General features: G+C 36.1%; 1 protein-coding gene across 2 annotated transcripts in view; it reads right to left on the reverse strand.

The window, feature by feature from the left end:
* Positions 1–1,778: 1,778 nt before the first annotated feature.
* The window catches only part of MRPL3 (mitochondrial ribosomal protein L3), a 28,219-nt gene continuing 6,881 nt past the window's right edge, over positions 1,779–23,116 (reverse strand). For both annotated transcript variants that reach the window (XM_053996013.1, XM_053996012.1), the window contains exons 5-10: positions 21,829–21,928; positions 19,876–19,936; positions 12,570–12,678; positions 10,813–10,890; positions 9,713–9,790; positions 1,779–2,389 (exon numbers count right to left, since the gene is read on the reverse strand). In XM_053996013.1, coding sequence (XP_053851988.1) covers positions 2,240–2,389; positions 9,713–9,790; positions 10,813–10,890; positions 12,570–12,678; positions 19,876–19,936; positions 21,829–21,928 — 576 coding nt within the window. In that variant the 3' untranslated portion in view covers positions 1,779–2,239. The remainder of the gene's footprint in view (positions 2,390–9,712; positions 9,791–10,812; positions 10,891–12,569; positions 12,679–19,875; positions 19,937–21,828; positions 21,929–23,116) is intronic.

A 23,116-nucleotide genomic window follows, 5' to 3' on the forward strand; every position in this document is an offset into this window, starting at 1 on the left:
ATCAGTTTTCTTTTCTTTTAATCACAGAGTCTTCAAGGTTGGCAAAGGTCTCCAGGATCAACGAAATCCTCTATAAGTTCTAGAAATCAGCAAGGAAACAATAAAGAAGGTGGAATTTTACACATAAGATCTTGTCACCCCTTCAGTTTACTAGAATAATATTTGTTAAACACTAACAAAGCAAACCACATTTTTCCACATGAAGTGAAAATAGCAAATGAAAATGTTTATCAGTCTCACATAATGACAGAGCAATCATATTTGAAAGTATGGTATTTCAAGAGAAATAAACTCTCCTTGTTTATTATCAATGGCTGCAATTATGTTGTCAAGTGATACATGAGTGTTTTGATTTGCTCTTCCTGCTGTCTTTTTACCTTCAAGTTATATTGTAAGCTTGACACTGTTTATTCACGTACTGTTACAGAACCACTGAGAGGGGTTATTATTGAAGAGTATTTATTTTTCAAAGCAGTCACACTATGAAGCCACAGGTGCAGCTAAAGCTTAACCCTATATCCTCCTCCAGAACAACATGTTCCTGATGTTAAAAACACCCCACCTACCCAAAAAGACACAACAGCATAAAGAGAGGGTTAACAAGCTCCTGGACATGCAAACCCCAGATCAGTGCCTTGCCCACAGCACAAGGGCACAGAATTAACTCCTAAAGTGACTCCAGAAAAAGGCCACAAAGGTGATCAAATGCTGGAGCACCTCTCCTATGAAGACAGGCTGAGAGAGCTGGGGTTGGTCAGCCTGGAAAGAAGACCTTGGAAGACCTGGTAGCAACCTTCTCAAGTTATGGCACTGGTAGCAGAGCTTGCCAGTGATTTCCTCCTTGGGTAGCATAACAGCTCCCAATATTGGGCAGGATGTTGTCCTACAGGATTCAGACCCCTGGTAAAATGTTCAGTTCCTTCTTCTTAAATAACTACAGGTAATATGGAGTAAGAACTTATTTTTGTCGCTGTTGTTGCTTGCCTGAGAAAATGTTGCCTGATGGCTCTACACTGTCATTACTCAGAACAGCAACAAAACACACAGATACCTCTACTTGCAACAGAGCCCTTGGTCTGCCCTTTCACAAAAATTAACACATCCTTTTCCATAAGAACTGTTGGCTCATCTGAGACATGCAGACTTGATATTTGCCTAATTTTGTCTTTTATCTGAAGCTTAAAAGCACATCTCCATTAGCCACTACCTTTAGCCACAATGAAGAATAAATATTCAGCTTCAACACCTTTGATAATGTCTAAAAATAGTTAATTAAACATTCTTAACCTTTTCTAAGAACAAACTCGTAGGTGGGCTTAAAGCATTTGGTGTCATTACACTTATGAACAATTTTGCTCCTTGAAATAAATTCAGCCTGGCATTCTCAACTCAAATTCCCCTCTTTACTCAGAAGAGTAAGAAGAGCACTATCATAAAGACAAATGCCTCACATTTGGCCTCTTTCCTTGGAAATAGCTCTCCTGTAACAGCGTAAGAACCCAATACAAAGACCATGGTAGATGCACAGAGACTTCTCCAGAGAGCATTCAAGGGACCCTCTGTGAAGTTCAGAACAAGCTGTTTAGCAAAGGCAACAAACAGGCAGTCCTAGCGCTGCTTTGTTACCAAATGTTTCCCACCCAAACACTCCCTCACCCTACACATGGCCACCATCACCCTCCCTCTGGAAAATCTGTTGGGCATCTGTTACATTAAACAACACAAGGGCAAAAGGGGAGAAAGAGATCTGGATAAAAGAAGGAAGCAAAACAAGCTCATTCTGCAAAACAATGCTCACGCATGTTGTTTTATTTTGGATTGCTCTTCATGGATCCTCCCCACCTCAGATGCCAAGGCAGATTTGGAACCTTTTTCTGATTGATCAGAGTTGCCCAGCATACTTTACACAAAAGAGAAACAGAGTTTGTTCACATTCAGAAAATGAACTGGAACCATCTTCAAAACAACAGTTTTTCAGGATTGTGTAGGTTTTCACAGCCTGGGGCACAGGACAAAAGGTCACTGAAGACACACAGTTTGGTGTGCATTACAACCTGTCCCTCAGACTCACCTGCTGCTTTAAGTACAGGTTTGAGAGTGACCTGACTACCTGACCAAAATGGCAATACCTGAAGTGTTTAAGTCAGTTGGCCAGACTGCAATTCATAGGCTTACTTTTATAAAATGTTACAATGTACATGAAAATAACAAAACTGTGTTTTCAAAGATGTGAGGAACATTATGCGAATGTGACAGATGGATCTGTGAACTGGAAAATCTCCTCATCAAAAAGGTCTTCTGGCAGTTCTTCATCTCCATCAGCAAAAAATGTAGGGAATGGAGGGTTTTTATTGCAGTCCTTGTAAGTAGGCAATTTGCTATCTCTGACCTGAAAAGCAGAAAGGGGGAGGGAGAGTAGGGTTAATAAATCTTACAGAAGATTTTTACACAGTGATACACTAGAATTTAAAGAACTCAGCTTGCACGCATAAGAAAAACCCAACAGCATTCACATTCCACTTGTTTAAAGAATTCCAGGTATAATCATCAGTAACTTTAATATCAACCCTAGGTATTGAATTTAACATTTTGTACTCATCCATAAAGAGATTTTAAAAATCAGCAAAACTAAACAAACAAACAAACAAAAAATCCTAAGAGAATTTGTCATTACAGTGGATCAAAACCCAGTCATTTGAATTCATTGCTCAGTATTTTAAAATGTTATTAAAAATAGAAGTATAACTTGTTTAAACAGTGCTTATTTCTCACAGTATGTTCCTATATGACATTCCAAGTTCTATTATGCAGTGTAATCACCTCTTCAACAAACAAGACACGTGTTTGTGTGTGTGATGCAAACTAATTATGGCAACTAATTTTGCAAAGATATGTGCATGTGCTGTACTGAATCCCTCTGGCTATTGCACAGCTGCTCAGTGACTACAGAGTTAAACATCTAAAATTCTCCACTCAGGAATCAGTACCTAAGTTTGTTGAACATGAGCCTCTAAGACAGCTTATTTGCAAGAAGAATGGTGCCACAGAGAAATTCCTTTACTGACCTCTCTACATGTGGAAAGATTTAAAATCTAGCCCCTGAAACGCCAGTCTCTGAAGAAAATTAGTAGCTAGAATTATCAGCAAAAAGCAGTTTGTCTGCAGTAGCAGACAGAAGGCTGGTATCGCTGAATAAAAAAAATGAGCTACAAATTCTTAAATTTGATTTAAAATTTAATTCTTCTTTTCTATTGTTACATATCATCTTTCTCCTGAGCTGTAATAATCCCCTTCAGGCACTATACTCAAGTGGATTAAAAAAAAAGTGCAAATAGATTAGACAAAATTTTAGTAGAGAGAAGATAAGCTCTTCCTCTTAGTTTTTGGTGGGCTTTTAAAGAACGGGATGCTTGTTCTTACTTGGTTGGACAAAGACCTCCTGTAGGGCAATTCTGATTTATGCCAGAAATTAAATTTTAAAAATCTATGCCCACTTAATGCTCTGTTCTGACAACACTGTATTTACCAAATCCATATCTACTATTACTTGAACCTTTCCCAAAATCCATGAGGATTCCTGCAGATGGCACATACAATAAATTCCTCTTCTACCAGAAGTGTTCTCTACAGCCTTATGAACTGCCAGCCCTGTAGTTCCCAACTTACATTGCACATCTAACTGGAATGAACTAGACTGAGGTCCAAGTCCACAGACCTTTGCTGTAGTTCCAGCACCAGTAAGTTTAGAAGAAACAGTCAGAGAGCTTCAGCAATGCCACCTGAAGGATGACATCTTCAGAGATGTCATCTTTCCAATTCAATACGCTGTGGCTGTTTCTTTTAGTATATGAAACCACATTTTAATTGCTTCACTGGTTATCTATTATTTTTCCCTTGCTAATTTCTCCTTTACTCTCTAGTCCTATTAAAGACCAAAAGCTTTCTCTGTCAACAGCAAAAGCCCTCATGATCCCTACATGAGTTAGTATTAGAAAGATTAGAATAAATGATAACTTATGATAACTTATGATAACTTATTCATTTCATGTATACCTTATTCAAATGTTTTTCATGCCTAGTTTTTGTTATTTTTGACTATTTTCATAATGAAATAGTACATGCTGTTACATATGGGCTGTGTCATTGCCAGCAGTTCTGGACACGCGGAAAATGAAAGGAACTGAAATGTTTGTTTTCCTATTTTTTTTTTCCATTTCTTCTTGAAACAATTTCTTATGACAGGATTTAGTAGTAAGACATCTGCTCTTAACTGAAGGCAAATCCAAGAGTCTAATCTTAGTCCTGCATTAGTTTACCTAAATAAATTTAAGAATTCTGCCCAGACTTAACATTGTATGAATTACATATTAATGCCAAGGGGCATTTTGGACAGAGTATCTCCAGTGTGATATGGAGAATTCTTAAAATAGTTTTAAGAGTCTCATGAAACATCTCCAACAGACCACTATTGCTCCCAGAGGAGTACAACACTGTTTCATTTTGCCCCTTCCAAACTCCTCAGAAACTTGACAGATCCCAGAAGCACAGGCCACATCTGATGTTAAAACAGTTTTCTTCTGATATGCTCTTTTTTTTGATTAGTATAATTGATGCAGTGTTTCTTTTGACTGGTGAAACTACTGCTCTCTTTCCATCATTTTCTACATTCATAGCTTTCAAATGCAATTTAAAGCAAAAACCTGCTATCTTAGAGCATTACTTCCAAACTAAATGAAAGTTTCTCCTTGAAATTTAAAAAAGTTACATGTTATTCTATTACCAGGTATTATCATTATCATTCCTATTTAAAGGAAGAACTCAACTTCATTTTACACCTGAAAGTATTGACTACCAGCTAAAACATGGTATGATTTACCTGTCTTCTCAAGAGAATTACTTAATTACTCCCTTTACATCTATGAAGGGCCCAGCATTCCAAAGGTTTCCCGTATCTCTTACCTCAGATTACTGAACAATAATTTCACAACAGTATAAAGGGGTTCATTGGTGTGGAGCAGCAGCAGCTACACTTGTCTGTATAAGCATGTACACACAAAAGAAGTGCAGGTGACCCAGCACAGCTCTTCCTGCTCTCCTAGTAACCTTCTGAGAACATTCCTAACAAAGCAGTAAGTTTTCATGCTGTGTTACTACAATTCCGTGAATTTGCCTCTCATTCACAGAAGGAATGAAGCTCATAGTCCAAACTGTTACTGCAATCCATAAAAGCATTTGCTATATACCTCAAATAATAAATGCTTGGCTTACTCAACTGCTGTTTTAATAGTACTATATATTACAGTAGACTATACTATAGATAGCTGCTATATACAGATGATGCTATAACTACTACAGTGTATTCTCCGACAGGTCATTTTAGCTAGAAAAATACTAGAGAAAGCTGAAATTGGAGCTGGTTGGGTTTTTGTCACTAAATCTTTAGAACAGTCATAAAGGGTTTTGCAGACAATTAATAAACTGCACTTGTGTATGTTCCCTATATTGACAGTGTAATGGGTAGTATAAACAAACTCAGAAATCTATCACCACAAAAGGCTTAATGTGGTCTTAAACAAGCATTAAAAACTGATGCTTAAGTCACAACTCACATCTGTAGTTTAACAGGGCTTCAGGCTGTATAGCAACCACAGCAAAGAATGCAAGCTATTTGTGTAAAAAAATGTGTTTAAATATAGAAAATTATTAGAAATAAGCTCCTAAGGTGTTATACATCACACCTAAGTCAGCTTCCCTGCTATTTTTGAAGCTAGACATAAAAATTGAACCCAAGAATTATATCCATTTCTTACCAGTCCTATTTTGTTTTAAAAAATAACCCAACCATACAAATCCCCCCCAAACCTCCACACAACTCTGTGAATGAGGGCCAAGGCACAGGACAGAGAACATGAAATAATCGAAAGCATCACACTATCCCTGCATGTCCTCAACTTGAGCAGAGTGCACCCTACCCAGGCATCAACAACTAGAAACACAGCACAGTAACATTGGGAAGTGTGATACAAAATAAGTAGGATGCAAATCACTATATACCTCTCTTAAAAAAAAAGAAAACCAAAAAACCACCACAAAACAACAACAAAAAAAAAAAGAAAAAAAAAAAGAACCAAAAAAAAAACCACCAAAAAACAGACAAAAAAAAAAAAAACAACCACAAAAATAAGTAATCTCAAGTTACTAGCTCAAGTGGAGCATCATACTAAAGCAACTTGTATACTTTAATTTAACTCAGGTCTAGCATACAAACAGGTCAATTCAGCACTGACTTGCAAAGCAACTCCTATGGGCTACAGGATTTGCCAGAATTTCTGCCCGCACTACAAGTGATATATTCAAAGTGATCAACTCTGAATATCCTAAGAAAATCAGGTGCCTTAAAATTAGGGTGGTATAAAACACTATCCAAGACAAAGTAAAACATCGTTGAATTACAACATACTATATTACCCTCCACTATAAGGCATCTACTTAAAAGGGGAGTTAAGTCTCGTGCATCTTTCTTGAATGACAAAAGAGAACTCTTTGGTAATAACCTTTAGAAAAAGAAAGCTGTTACAGATGGTAACTACAGGCCCTGGGATCTAAGAAGATACCCCAGAAAGAAACAGATGTTTCCTGAGGTAGGCAATCTTGATAGGTCCAACATAAAAATTTTACAATTGCTTACTCTGCGATGTTACTCTTGTAACAGGAACTCTGCGTATTTCAGCACACTCCTAAAGTTGCTTAATTTTATCAGTCTTTGCAACTGAGAAAGAAATCCATGCTAAAGTAAGCTTTTTTCATTAGTTTCCCAGTTAGCTAGAAACATTACTGATGTCAGTTATTTACCTGCATACTTCAGTGTGCAATATCAAATGAAAGCTGATTTTAATTAAAACCAGAAATCCATCAATCCTAGTATTCTGCAATTTTATTCTGCTGAAAACAAAACTTGAAAAATTCAAGTGCTTTATCTCTGTCTGAATAGAGTGCTGATGCACGAAGTTTCCAAAAATACAACATAAGAAATAAATATATGCTTTAAAGGTGCACTGTTATTTTAATGGTTACCAAGCAACACAGAGTGGGTACTGAACACAAATGCTTTCCCCTTGGAGGCACACAAAGAAGAAAGTGTTATTTCACAATATTTCACTCTGGAGCTCAAAGACAGATGGATTCTAATTCCCTAGACATTATTCCTACTTAATTACAGGCAGGTATTTAGTGGAATGAACAGTAATATAATTCCTCTCCCCAACTACAGATCCAAACAAATATACAACAATATATTGGAAGTCGATGTCTATAAGCAAACAAGAAAACACCCTGGAAGAAAGGCAAAAGGCAAGCTAAAAACACCACAGATGAGTGCAGCAAGATTAATGAAGAAAAAAAAAAACAACCCAGAAATCAGAGAATCAAACAGTATTGCTTTATCTGATTTTATAATTAAAGCCTTTTCTACTCTTCACAGATGTATTTGAAAAAAATAAGGGAAAAAAAATGAATGTAATGTATTTCATATGGCTCATGTGAGGGAAAAGCCACAGAATGGATCCACCAGCTCAAGGAACTGGAATGAAATATTGCTTACTAAATACTGCCTTCAATCTCCAAATAAGACTGGAAGCAATTTTTGGAAACCTGTTTCTTAATAGCAATAATACCTACTGCTGTGTCTTTATCTCAAACAGTGTTACCTATTATTAAATATCATCAAAGCTTGAGTCTGGAGCACTTTGGTCAAGATCTTTCATACACTCTATTATCTTAAGCAAGGAGCTCTAAGGGAAGAAAAGCCTCATTCTTCCCATGCATGTTCTTCTCCAAGCAGAGTGTGCAGTGTCTGATCAGCAAGAGAAGAATGATTTGTTTGAATGAGATCTTCATGATGTACATAAGAATGTGCAGTATTAACACACAGAGCTTTGTTTTGAAAAACAATTTATATTACAGGTGTGTAATATATGTTTGTTTTCTTAACTCACTTAAAATCACAAATAAAAATTAGATTATTGAGTCTAGTTAGAATAAAAGTTATAATCTGGTAAAAACAGGTACTGTATTCAGTGACTTCATAAGATGTTGCATCCTTACAGATAGAACATGTAAGATGTGTACCTGCATTTGCCATCAAGTGTGGATTTTAACAGCATGACTAGGTAACAAGATGGACAATATTTTTTAACAATTAACTCTTGTTTAAGAGAACTGTTAAGATCAAAGAATACAGTCCAAGCAAACATTTCTCAATTTTTCAGCTACATTATGCTGCTTGTATGCATACATTATAATTTAAAACTAACATCCTAAAATAAATTCCCACTTAATTAAATTTCAGACTGACATTGAGCAACCAGGTTCATGCCTCAGGATTAGAAGAAAATACTTTGAACACAGTTAAGAAAAGGTCATTCAGTTCAATATACAGATGAAAAGCCAGCTGAACAACACTCTTAATTCTATGTAACTGATGTCATGCCCAGTAATTTTGCAGAAGTTGTCCTGAAAACTACTTTCCCTGGACATCTCTTAACCAATTTTTCACTATACTGGAAGAGAAATGTGTAATGTATTCCCCAGGCTTGGGCTGGACATTAAAATAAAAACAGTTTAGAGATACCTTGCCCAGGAAAAAAGGCCTTATTTGCAGTGAGAGAAACATCATTTTTCTACGGGTAAAACACCTATTTGAAGGCAAAGTTGCTGTACATAAGGCCCAGTAGCTGTAGAGTTTTGCTCCACAACTAAGAGACAAAAACTGGCAGTTCACAGTAAAACAGAAGAAGATAATGAACTATTTGAAAACATCTGAATTTGATGAACTCTTCAACTTTTCAAGTCCTGAACCATTTAAATCCCTGCAATACTTCTGAGGACAGGAAGGTACATGCATACCAAACTCTTCATAGTCCTTCACAGCAAAGACATTTGATACCCTGCACTCTATTTATTCAGAATGAAACAACTTCCACATAAGTGGTGTTTGCAGGCGTGTGAAATATACCTAATTAGAAAGAAAAATCTACTTTGAAAACTACCCTTAAAAATACTTTTCTTGCTTTGATGCGAATTATTTATATCATAAGAACACTTACTAGACTCTATTGTTTCAAGATTGTCTACTGAAAACTGAAACAGTCTCCAAAAAATTTGAAATTAATCCTGAAGACTGCCAGAGAAAATACCACTGGCACATTTATACTGATTCCAAAGGGAACTCAGATCTTTATTGTGAAGTCCAGCTGTCTCTTCCTGTACCTCAACTGCTTCTTGGAAAGTTAACTGCTACTGAGTACGGGAATGCTTTAAATAATCTCTAAAGCAGGATTTGCAGTGTATCTCTGTTCATGAATATAACACTTAAATAACATTCTGGAAATCTCACCACCATGTTACAGGCTCATGTTAGCATTCAAAGGGGATGGACACAGCCTGGAGACACCACAGCATTCAGCAACTGTGCTGGTGTACCATAAGATCTAAGAAGGAGCCATTTAGAGAGCCCTACTGACCTATTCAAAGTGCCCACTGCCCCTGCTGACTACACACTTCCACAGAACTGATTCCACTGCCCTTTGATTCAACAGTACAAGGTATCTCAGAAGAAATGAAAAGTGCACCCTACCAGTGTTTTTCCATTTGTAAATTGATTTGTAGAGAGCTTAGGAGTCACGAATACCAGTATTGAAACTAGCAAACATACCTTCACCAGACAATTGGTGTGACCTGGAACAGACCCATTTACATAAATAATGTCGTGTTTTGTATTGATCCTCCACACCTAGGAGACAGGAAAAAAAAAAATCAAACACTGAGTCCTGTTTAGAGACTATTTCCAGTTTTACAAACAAAAGTCCAGCAAAGCCCAAATGGAGTAATTGGCTGTGATACCCCGGGGAAGAAAAATGTTCTGCACAGGCCTGAACTTGCCACAGAATTCACTCACATGCCACTTTGGGTGCAAAGCTTCCAAATGCAAGAGGCTGAAACAGTTTTAAAGGGCTGGTGATCAGGCTGTATTTGGTGAAGTAGCTCTTTGATCAGTGTAACACCAACCAAAGCTCCTAGGTCTCTTTTCCCTCTAACAGCAACATGTTGAAAAACATGAAAAACATCACAGGTGACAAAGTAAAACAAATGTCCTCATGAAAATGTTCCTGTTACCGTATGTTGATTTCTTAACTCAATCAGGTGCTCAATGAACACACACATTTTCTGCTACAAATAATTAGTTGTAGTAAACTGAGAACAACAGCAGCACTTTTTGGCAAACTAGAGGTCAAAATGCTTTTTGTGCAAACTACAGAGGTTGCCTTCAGAGACAGAGTAGCTTTAATTGCTCAGCAGCTGCTGTAGCTACGCACAAATCAGAATTGGGACAGAAACTATAACCCCCTTTTTGCACATGAAAGTCAAAGGCCATGATCAAGTCAGAGCTTCAAACAACTCAGATTTGGGTTGGGTATGAACAATGGAATAGGCATGGAGACATTAACTGAAATCACCAAAAGCCTGATTGTTTTTCCTCTTCAAAGGCAGAAGTCAAGGGACATAGTGAAAAACACACTGAATGTGGAAGCATCACCCGAAATCCCAGTTCCCAGGGTACCACAAGCACAAAGGATGTTCAGATAAGTTATTTATAACCCACAAGAGAACAGGAGAATGCATTTGCTGCTCTGGTCTTTCCAGCTTGCTTACTTCAAGATGCTGCTGTCTGGATTCTTGCAGAGATGGCGGACAAGACACCATTGCCTGGCAATGCCACCACCTTATCCACACACTGGTATACCCAGAACTCACCTTTAATCCAAAAGATGTCCTGTAGATGTTACCCATTTTACCAGGCATTTTCTTGCCACGATAAACTTTGGCAGCTTTCTAGATAAAAACAAGGCCAAAATCACCATGTTAACTGCAAGAAGTACACTTACAAACTCAAGAGGTGCACCAGAGAGAATATGCTGGTATTTCCAAGGCTGAAAATACATAGTATCAAAAAAATCTAATCCTGATAAGCAATTTAAATACCTCCTGCCAGAGGTTAGGTTTTACTCTACAAGTGTTCTGAAATACTTGACCACAATCACAAGATTTTTATATATATATATACACACACACACATTGTAACTTCTCCCCTCATCAAAAAGTTTTTATACTGATGTCAATTGGATCTTTTTTAATGTGTGTATTCTTGAGAGTGGAATTTTTAATTCCATTCCCCAAGTATTCCTTAGTTTCTGTACCAAATTTTGATTGTCTGGGCATAAACTGGACAACAAAGGTGGGGAAAAAAAGGCAGGAATAAGTGCAACCATTTTCAATTCTACACTGTTATCAAGGGATTTGTTTCCTGCACCTCTCTGTTATTCATTAATAATGTTTCTTGGGGTATTTCTTAATTCTTGTGAAATCAGTTGCAATGCAGTTCTAGGGAGAAGATTCTCTACTGAACAGTCCTGGATTACAAAAACGTCTGAGATGGTCAAGCATAGATGGGAAAGTACTATCAAGGCATTGTTTTTCCCCTGTTGCATCCTTTCACTTTGTTTCCTTCCCATCATACCTACTTCCAATACCATTTTTCATTCTATATACTTTGTGAAATTACATGCAGCATTACTGCTTACGAAATTCTAATTTAAAGAGGGGTTATTTTGCAGTGATGAATACCATCTGCTAAAATATTTACATTCTGCAAAAATATTTACAGTCTTCAATGAAAACAATTGCCAGATGTAGAATTCTTTTGCCAGCTGAAACTGAGAACTATAAATCAGTAACGCATGCTTTTACAGTCTCAATTACTCAAACTTCATTGACTGTTGCCTTTTTGCTTTTACTGTTCTCTTGAGCATTATTAATCCTTTTTTATATTTCAATTTCTCTAAGAAATTTACAGACAGTTCGTGTTCACTACTATGACTCACTTGATTTTAATTAGTTTGCAAAATACTCCTTAGTTCAGTTTAAATATTGTACAGTTTTTTATAAGACAAAGCCTAAAATTAACCTCTTCAAAGAGTTTTTATACTAATATTATTTATAGTTTGAAATGTAAAGATATGATTCTGTACTCTGCTTAGAAATGCATAGAAGCTTACACACTTCTGGGAATAATTCCCTACTAAATTATGGAGATTAGTTCATTAAGCAGCTGCAGATGCTAGGCAAGGTGATAAAAGGAACCAGGGTTCCAAAGAACAATACAATATCTGCAGGATAAAATAACAGGCAAATCCATTCCAATCTATAAATGCTGTGATAAAAGCTTCTTAGAACTCTCTTTGAAGTATTAAGACTATTCCTCTCACTATATTACAAAATGTGCCAATTAGCTCAGTTAAAATACGTGCATTTACCAGCAATACAGAATATTCATAAATCGAGGCCTAAAGAACAGCATTTCTCCTTATACAGGATTCCGAACTTCCTTTGCTGCTGGGATTCCCTGCTAGCACAGAGTACATGTGGCAGCTAGCTACTGTACATTTGTTCAGTTTTAGTAAGCTGTTCTAAAAACACTGAAGAATGTTTTAATGGGAAATGAGAATCCTCACATTGGTAGATATTGCTCCAGGTCGTCTGTGAGTTTTTGTCTGGCCATGGCTTGCAGGCTGACCTTTAAATCCCCACCTTTTCATGACACCTTGAAATCCTTTACCAATTCTGAAAACAAAAATAATTAAGGAACAAACCTGGGTTAATCAGACATAAGGTTTCTAGCAATAACCAACAATTTCAGTCAGGCTCATGATTTTTTTTCCCTTTAACAACACTCAGCTTGGGGAAGAATATACTTAAACATGGTATAAAATCTGTATTTTATACCATAAACATATTTTAGCACAATGCTTAAAGATTGCTTTACAGAATAAGAAGCACTAGAAGAGAGTCAAACAGGCAAGAAGACTAACACAAAATGCTCCTTGCTGTGATTGTCCTCAATAAAAGTTACCATAATGAATCTGGTCACATCAGCACCATAACAAATAAACAAAAACCCTGTAAAAACCCCAAATAATACCATATACCACAACTTAATGTCAGGCCTAAGCATCGAGAGAGGAAAGAGATGGCTGCTTAGGAGGAACATTTCCATACAATAAACTCATCTCTTGAGAACAGCTTTGTGTATAGTGACACATAATTCCCTTGATCCGTACTCGTCCAACAAATAAGTTCTAAAACACAATACCAAATAAAATGTATTTTCAGAGTCCATGTCCTTCATCTTTGAGCCACGTGACAGTATTAGTGGCTTTTGAATTCTCTATTTACTGCAGGGATAGATTCAACAGGAAAAATCACCTTACCACTGCACAAAGTAAAAGCTGAATAAATTGTGTGTTAAACTGGCATTGTCTGTGTCCAAAAGCAGAAGTCTGACCACAGTGTTTATGGCTGCACTGATTATTAAATTTAACCTGAAATTGGCTCTTTTGGTCAGAGCATGGTGCTACTAATGCCAAGGTTGTGGGTTCCATCCCTGTAAGGGCCTTTCACTTAAAGAGCTGGACCCTGTGATCCTTGTGGGTCCCTTCCTACTTCAAATATCCTAGGATTCTATGATTTTGCAAGAGAATCTTTTTCCTCTGATTTACAGAAATCCTTTCTCTGCTAATACACTTCACATTAAAAATAAAAATATATAGGCACTTTGCATCTAAAATAAAAGTGGGTATGAGCATGCACAGAGCACGCTCTAAGCAGGAACTGAACTTGGCTGACTCCCTGCACAGCGCTGCCATGAAAAACTAGTGAACACACAAACACAGAAACCATCAACATTAATGAAAACTAGATTCTTTCCTCTTCCCATTTGATTCAACTTTCCTCTAACTGCTGTCCTGGTTGCCTTGAACACATCAAACCACAGTCAAAAACAGCCATAAAGAAAGACTCTCTGAAGCTACAGAACTGTAATGGAACATGAGCTGTGCAATCACGGTGTCTGTCTCCTGGTCTTCCCCTTCCCTGCTCAGAACCTATGGGACAATCCCAGTTAAATCTGGCAAAGAAACACGTGTAATTGTTTGCATATAAAAATTACTGGTTAGAAGCTTCTGACTTTTTTTTGCTCCTTACCTACAGCTAAGGAAAAGCTAAAGCTTAGTTAAAACAGTGATATCTTCCTCTGACCTGCCAGCTGGCCAGTCATGCAAGTGGTTGTCACCAGCAAGACACGTCCTTTCAGGCCAGCAGACAGTGGTGGGACATGAAGGTATGAAGGGGGTGAGGGCCAAGAGAGGAAGCTGAATGAAGGCACCTGTGGGAGGGAGGACCTGGGTTACCTGGGATCAGGATCACAGGGCAGGAATCCAAAGGATGCAAGGCTTTGTAACACCACTTTCTGATAGAATCAGCTAATTTTAAAAGCCTGCAGTAGTAATAGTAGTGAAAAATGGTTTGAAAAATACACTTTAAGAGAGGCTCAAAACTTGTGTTTTTCTGTTTTTATATGGCTAGGGAGCAGTAACCATGAAATATATGCAGAAACTAAGCTATAGGAAAACTCATATCTGTTCTGCCAAAATGCTATTTTTTTTAATTTTAAACTACCTATTACTGGCCATGTTTTCCAAGCAGATTACTTCTGGCATCTCTAGCTGGAAGATGGACTTAGCAAAGTCTCCAAAACCAACAGCAAGTGTGTTGCAGCTGTGCAGTCAACAGAGTGAGCAGATAAATTCTCTCTTTAAATGATGTGGCATGATAAATTCTTTAGCTGCAGAAATGCCCTTGTAATTCAGAGAAAACCACACAACCATAGAAAGCTACCATTTCAAGAGTAAACACTACTGTCAAACTTAGCCAAGAAGAATAAATCTCTGATGTCATGAAACCACTTCAACATCTCATTCAACTTACTTATTTTTTAACATGACCAATTTCGAATACTGTCAACTGTGATTTAAAAAATTTAAAACATTAATACTTAATACATGCAAGAGATGTATTTTTTTAAAAGATCAAATATTGTAAGATATCTTTAAAAAAAGTGATTATATCACAAGATAGAGTTGCTAGTGTTGAATGATTCATGCAATAGAGAATGACTGGTTGCTTTTTGGTCCTTCCAATTACACATGTATTTTCTGTGAACAAAGACTCAAATTTTACACTACTGAAGCCTTATGAAATTTATAGAAAGTGTGATCAGACTGAAAAAAAGAGTACTCTAGTAAACCTGAAAGTCCTCTTACACCTGTTGATCTGGAATATGAAAACAAACCTTCAGCCTCTGAAATATTCTGCCTAAAGTCAAGGAAAGATATAAAAATGCTGAAATTAAAGAGTATTATGTACAATGCTTCACTATCAATCAAGGCTTTTTCATCATATTAGTACAATAATGTTTCAGATTAGTTTCCTTTTTTATTTGTAAAAATCACCCAATTACCTAAAAGGACACTTTACCTCATTACTTTCTGACATTAATTTTCTATTCAATATGACACAGCCATCGAGATTGAAATAATGAAATAAGGAGCAGCTATAGCGTTTTTTTTTTTAATTTTTGAGTTTTTTACCTTAAAAAAGAATAAACAATATGTAATGTTTTTTAAACACATGTCAAGAAGACAAACAATTACACAGGGTATATTTTATTTGACTCATGTTCTATCTGAAATAAAGCTGGAACCACAATAAGAATAGAATAAGATTATCTAGACTGAATGTAAAGTTTAAAATAAAGCAAGGGACTACTAACATCTAGTTTATAATAAAATTTAGAACTGGTCAACTAGGCAGTTAGTAGCTCAGGCAATATACCTCAAGCATTCTAAAGCCTAAGTTGATGTGAATAAGATCTGTTTTCAGAGAAGTGGTGGATTTCTCCACTATATGAAAAAAAATATGTAATGAGTACATTTTCCATGACTCACGATTTATCTGTATTCTAATGCAAAGATTTTACAATCTTCCAACTGTATGAAATGCAACATGCTTTTGAAACTTATATAAACAAGGAAGAGAACTTCAGATGCTTGCTGTTCAAGACATATTATGGAAAATCAGAGAACGGTTTATACAGTGTATTGTACAGTCTTCTTAAACTTTTTATTCTGACAAAAATAATGAATATTATGCAAGATTATATTCTTGTAGATTTCTGAACAGACACCGGGTGTCAGCTATTAATATTACTCATTTAATTTCAAATTGTTTAATTACCCTCTTTGCCCTCCTTAAAAATTACTAGGTGTGAATACATTCAGCAAGTATCACCGATAAAAGAAAAATAATTATTCAAATTTAACCTAAGCCAGCTGAGATTTTTAAGAAATATTAAGGTCTGTCAAAGTAGGATGCTAATCCAGTACTATATATTAACTTAACAGAATAAATTACTAGGATCCACTTAGAAAGAATTGATTTTGCTACAGTATCTGAAATATGATAACCAAAAAGTTATACTGAAGTAGAATGTTTGACATCCTACTTACCCCCTTGTGATATCATGCTAAGGCATCTTCTACCTGTTGTTTTGGTTTGAATCAAGGGCTATAAATTTTTAATGTTCTAACAGTAACATTAGACACCATATCTGAACACAAAACCCCACATGCATGAAACTTATAAAATTAGATTTGAATTGCAGAATGCCCCTTTTCTTCTACAGATGCAATATAGTGACTTAGTTTACTTGGCTTCACTGAGTGAAGCATTACCTGATTCCCAGAAAGTAATCACAGGGAGCAATGATGATATGAAAAACTAGGACATGCAAGAGTTAAATAAAAGGAAAACTTTCATTTAGAAAGCTACTGGAATAAAGCACTTTAATAAAGCAACAATTTACTCTGCTAGTAACTCTTCAAATGTAGTTAATTTAAAAGAGCATTATTTTGATGCTGCAGGGGAAAAGTATTCCAACTACTTACTCAGATAACTTTGGGCAAATGGAGAGTTCTGATTCAGGCTCAGAGTACACTGTTAATTGAGCAAAACTTAAATAAACCATAAACACTCCAAACTCCCCACTTAATTCTAGCCCATTTCCAACAAATCTACTGTTAGCTTTTTCTTGAGATTGACAACATTTCTGATGTTCCTCATCACCCTCACAGTAAAGAATTTCTTCCCAATATTTAATCTAAACCGACCCTCAGTTTGAAGCCATTTGTCCTGTCACCACGTACTTTTGCAAATAGTCTTTCTCCATCTTACAGGCTCTCTTCAGGTACTCGAAGGCTGCAATTAGGTCACCCTGAAGCCTTCTCTTCTCCAGGCTGAACAATCCCAATTCCCTTAGCCTTTTCTCACAGGGGAGGTGCTCCATCCCTAGAGGGGACCACAAAGCTGGATGCAGTACTAAAGGTGGGGTGACAGAGCTGCAGCTGGTGAGAGAGATGTATCTGGATGCTGTTGTGCATTTTAGCTCCCAGCTTAGCAGGGCTAAATTTCAGGATTGAGCTTTTAAATTACTAAAAATGAGTACTAAGGAAAATATTTCAGCACTATAGAAGATTGACAGCATACAGAGACACTGCCTATTCTCAGTGCTCTAAAAGCCACTCATACCATGGTGAACAATCATGAGATTTAAAATAAAAGTGCATACATAAATCTTTAACCGAACCCTCTCATTCCTGTGAAAGTGTTTTTGTTTACAGAGGTATAAATGAATCACAACATTTCAAGAACATTTGCAGGGAAGATTAAAAGAAGACAGTCATAAAAAATCCCCTACATTTTGGTAACCAAATGAAGAGACTAACCCAAGACTTGGGTTGAAATGAAATTTGAAGTTTGCTTGCTTGTAAGGAACATATTTTTTATTTACATTTTGGCAGAAGGAAGCATACAAAAGGATATCTTGCTCATCTGAACAATTAGAAGTTGGTAAAAGATTAAAATATCCTTGCTATTCCACTATATAATCTCCTCATTGAGGCAACATTTGTTTTCTTTCTTTCCTTTTTAAAGGACTTACTACAATTAATCATGCTATTATCAACAGCACTGCTATTTTCATCCACATGATTTCTAACACTGTATACTCTGGTGTTTCCTCCAATTAAAGCAAAATTACTGTCAAACTCAAAAATGTAAAGTACATATTCATGTAAATATATTTCTAAAAACTTGACTGCACATTTTAGGAATTACTGTTTTTCAAGTCCATAATGGTTTGAAACAGAAAGACCCAGGTCCTCCCTCCATGTCCTTCCCCAGCTTGGGTGGGACTTTGCTGGATGAAATTGCATGGAAAAAAACGAAAGAATAGAAGAAAAACTGAAATGTAGTAACATAACTTAATTCTTGCCCAGAAGTTAAGGGAACATGATAAATGAAGCATTCCAAAGAAGCAGAAATCAGAATGTGAGCAAGCCACAGAAAAAGGTTAAAATTTTTTGATACAGGAAGACTGGAATGATTAGAGAATCACACTGACAGAAAACCCATTTCAGCTTTCTCTTTAGTTAAAGAACATTTCCTTCACCTTTACAGAAGGATGACAAGAAATATGCTACCAAATCAGCAGTACAAACACACAGCTGATTTCTGAAATGGGATCATAAAAATATCTAGAGAAAACATGTTAGAAATACTTAATTCCAATCTAGGATGGATTCACTGAACAGGACCAAGAAGTTGATGCTAGTATTTTCAAATACTAAAAGCAAGATATAAATCAATACCCTTTGGCTGTTTACCAATATCTTCTACACTGGTAAAAAAATCTCTTTCCTAGTTCTTGGAAAAACTCCTAGAAAAACAAAGCTTTTCTACACTAACAAAGATGGACACCTTATCTCCATTAACTGACTGTATTCCTAATGATCATGCACTTTGTTTTGCAAACAACCTATGGTCTCTTATAGGATGCTCACTGAATGCAATTTACAAGCAGAATGAATATGCCAGATCTAAGTATTGTATAAGAAAGTCTGACATGGAAAAATACTAATTCCAGTCAATTCCTTAAACTGTTTTTCTCAATAGAGTACCCTCACAAATGTAGGGAGGTGTAGTTCTATTAGAATTGCATACTCAGTTCTGTTGATATGGCCGATTTCCCCATATATACAAAATCCTGTGAACAGCATTGGACATTGATAGGTATTAGACCCTACATGTGAGACATGCAGCTGGATACTATCTCCAATGCAGAGAAAATAAAATCTGTAATGGCAAATATTATCTTTGTATCATGACACCGAAGTATGCAGACAGGAGTTCTCTCGGTCAGGGGATATCACAGTTGTACAAGAGCCAGGATCGCTCTTTGCCACAGGATGCCAGTTTTTCTTTTGAACACCCTCTATAACTTGAGCTCTCATTTGGCATTCACAGTGGTCTGAGAGGAACCTCCTCCCACATTAAAGTAAAAGATCTTTAGCCACTGCTGGTAAGGACATGAGCTGGAATGTGAGAGAAAACAAACAAACAAAAAAGTTGATAGCTCTGTTGTACTGCTAAATGTACTCACTATCTTTTTGCTATCCTTTCAGTCCACATATCTCTTCCCATCTCTTCACCAAATTAAAATTAAGGAGTCTTTTTGGGAACCAATACCTCTCAGCATTCTCTCCATTTTTATGTACTAGAGATACTGCATTAAAGTATCTCTTTGCCCATGCTAATCATGGGTATGTGAGAGACAGCACAGGCAGACATCAGCCTTAATACTATAATAGTCTACCTGCCTTGTTCAAAAGCAAGAGTACGCCTCATCAAGAAACATAACTTGGTATTCCTGACCCAATGAGTGAATGGACGTCAATTTCCTGTCACTACCACTGCAATTGTATTTCAGCTTTTGTGAGCCATGGGTTCAAGACAAATTAGAGGGAAAAACAATTAGCCATTCTCTTTGAGAAAGATTTAAGACATGATAAATCCCCAGGCACCTACGTTTTTGCAGTAACATCCACAAACTGCCCGGGGCGGAAGTGAGCAGCATATAAAGGAGTACCTGCAGAAGAAGAGGAGAGATCATGTTCAACTTAGTGCTGAAATCCTCAAACCACTACACAGTTATCCTCCAGGGTAGGTTGCAGTCACAGGAAAGGAAACAGAACTTGTTATTTACATCTTATTTGTCCTTCTTTATCAACCTCACGGACTGAAATAGATGCTTTGTATTTACTATTTAAGCACATTTCTTAGAATATAACCTCATTTCAGATGAGCAGGAAGGAAGAGTCAAGGTTTTACTCTTACAAGGCTTTGCCCTTCCCACACTGCCAAAGCCCTAAGTGCCTAATTAGTTAAGACTCATACTACATATGCTTAGCAAGAAAACAGAATATGCTGCACTTAGAACTACTAGGACTTAAGAAGGTGGAGGGTTTAACAAAAAAAAATAAAACAAAAATCCAAACAAACCGCAAAAACTCATTTACTAGAAAAAAATAGGGTTTAAAAAAATTTTTGCAATGCTTCCTCTATTAAGACACAGTGTTTCCAAACTAAAGTCTGTGGCAAAAGTACAGCTTCCTCCACTGGGGAATTGTCTACATGCTAACCTTTAGCAGAAACAGTGCTACCGTAGGTCAGTGACATCACTCACCTCACTGTAATTATACTAATTCCTTAAGTACTTGCAGTATCAAAATATTAATTTACAATTTGTTTTGTCTTCAGTGATTTTTTTTTTCATCCAAGTGCAAATCTTTCATTAGCAGCTTAAAAAAAACAACAACGCAAAACTGATAACTCAGTTCTTTATAAACTAACTTTAACCTGAAGATCCATGTGGCTGCATATTTCAGTTTGCAGTTTGTTATACATCCATTAAAAAAAAGAAATTTTAATTGCTTCATGTTTTTTCAATTGTTTCCACGCTTTCTCAAATCTGTATGAATGCAAACTAAAATGATGTAAACCTCTCGTAAGTCTCAAGCATAAAAACTTTTATATTATTTCATGTTACATTTACATAATCCACACATTTGGATAACTGCCAACTGACACAAAATCATACACACAAAGGATGTTATGTACAAAATACACACACTGCAAAACCGGCTTATCAAAAACTTGGAATTCTGCTTTTCTCAAGCTATTACTTCCATTTATCAGTCCAGACTTCATGTCAGATTTGATTTTTATCAGTTACTGCACTGTCTTAAAAAGGTCTTGCTAAAAAAGCTTAAAAAACTCCACTAATGGCACTGAGGATGCAATACATTAGAATTTCCTACCCTATATAATTCTTCAGAAAATACCTGTAACTGCCAAAACCCACAAAATAAATGCAGCCTAAATACACTACCTAATAAAACCTCAGAAACTTAAAACTTTTCATTTTATCTCCAAACTTCCAATACTGATTTTTAGTGAGAATGTTTGTTATAAACATGATTTAGTGTGTTTTACTTTGCAAGCTGTAAAACAGAAAAAGCAGCCTTCGTCCTACTTTTGAATGCAGCAAGAAGGAACAAAACTCAAACTGCTATTTCAGGGTCCTGGGAAACATCACCACAAAACTGTGTCCCTTTCATAAGGATAAACACAGAACTTCCTGTAACTGTACCCATATTTATGCCCAATAAGTGAGTCAAGGTTACAGGCATTTACTTCTTAACTCAACATTCAGAGTAAATTTGGATTGGATTTATTTTCTTATAGGTGGAAACATAGTATCCTGGAAAAAGCAAAAAACTTACATCTCATCAGCTAAAAAGTAAAACCCATCTTTTAAATTTCCCTATGAATAAAGTTTGCTTGCGCTTAATGACAAAGAATTCAGCATTTTCTATGAAAAACAACACTGAAATACACATCATAACTTCATTTAGGTCTACAAGTGGCAGATGCTAAATGACTATATGCACATAATACTCAGTAGCTCAAAAAAATTACCTGGCTTAATTATGGCATCATCTGTTACATTAAATGTTGTAACTTTCTGCTTCCGTGGCACTCCAGCTTCTTTAAAAATTTCATGTGCAGACTCTGGTTTCTGCAACAAAAAGCAGCCATAAAAAAGAAGTCATCTTAAAATACCCAAGAATCAACCCAGCACAGAAAACTATTAAGACTGTCAACATCACTCAGAGAAACAGATACATCATACTAGAATTTCATCTTGAGGTTTGCATTTTATCTGCACATAAAGTTTATTTAAAAATAAATAAATGTCTGCCTTTTATTTTCTGTCAAGTAGTTACCCTACAGCTATCTAATATAAATGAGAGATATATGAGGATATTGAAGATCAGAAGAGGGAAACAAATCATTTAGAATGTACCTGATAGATGCTATCTTTTTTTTCATGGTTTACAAGGAGTTTTGTAGCAATTTAGAAGTAGGTTCTCTTTTTCAAAGCTTCTGATGACTTAGTTCCACACCACAATAAATGTAATTTATTAACTAGCAAAACCAAATTGTTATTAACTAACAAAACCATAGAAATAAATTCTCGTCTTGCAGAAACTTCTAGAAATGCTTAAATTTCCACAGAAGAAAATTTTGAGTCTCTGGGCAAAAAAAGAAAAATTAATAACAACAAGTTTATGATCCATGTATTTTTAAGATATAGCAAGTACACTCAGTGTCAAACTACTGCTGACTTACTAAAGCAGGGATTCTGTTTTCAGATGAGTCTGACAGATTTAAAAGTACTTAAAATTATTCTCAGCTGTTTTAAGCAAGACATCTCACAGAACAGCAGACCACTGAGACAAAACCAAGCAACAGAAACAGTGATGCAGGAAAATTGTGGCCACAGGGAGAAAAAAAAAAAAAAAAAAAAAAAAAAAAAGAGATGCAGCTGACTTTCCTTCAAATGATTTCTGGTAGAAAGCAATTTAAACATCTAACAATACTGTCACACTTGGATAATCTCATCTCTGAGGTTTGCTTCTCAAAACTCCTGCGCAGCTCTCTCTCTCTCTCTCAAAAATTATTTTGAGTATTTTAAGAGCAAGTAACGTGCACAACTTTAAAAATGTTAGTGTATTTGAAAATACAATGTTTTAAAAAGTTTTGAAAATCTGCATGTTGCCCTTTTGTTTTCAAACATTTGTTGAAAAGTGTTAGAACAAAGGAATTTTTATGAAGAATGAAGAAGCAAGATGATGAGGATCTCTGACTTAGAAAAAAACCCAGAAATTCTAAGTTTATGAATCCATCTTTGAGAGTGAAAAAT

The sequence above is a fragment of the Vidua macroura genome, chromosome 1 (genome assembly GCF_024509145.1).
Source record: "Vidua macroura isolate BioBank_ID:100142 chromosome 1, ASM2450914v1, whole genome shotgun sequence".
In the NCBI taxonomy this organism is placed as follows: Eukaryota; Metazoa; Chordata; class Aves; order Passeriformes; family Viduidae; genus Vidua; species Vidua macroura.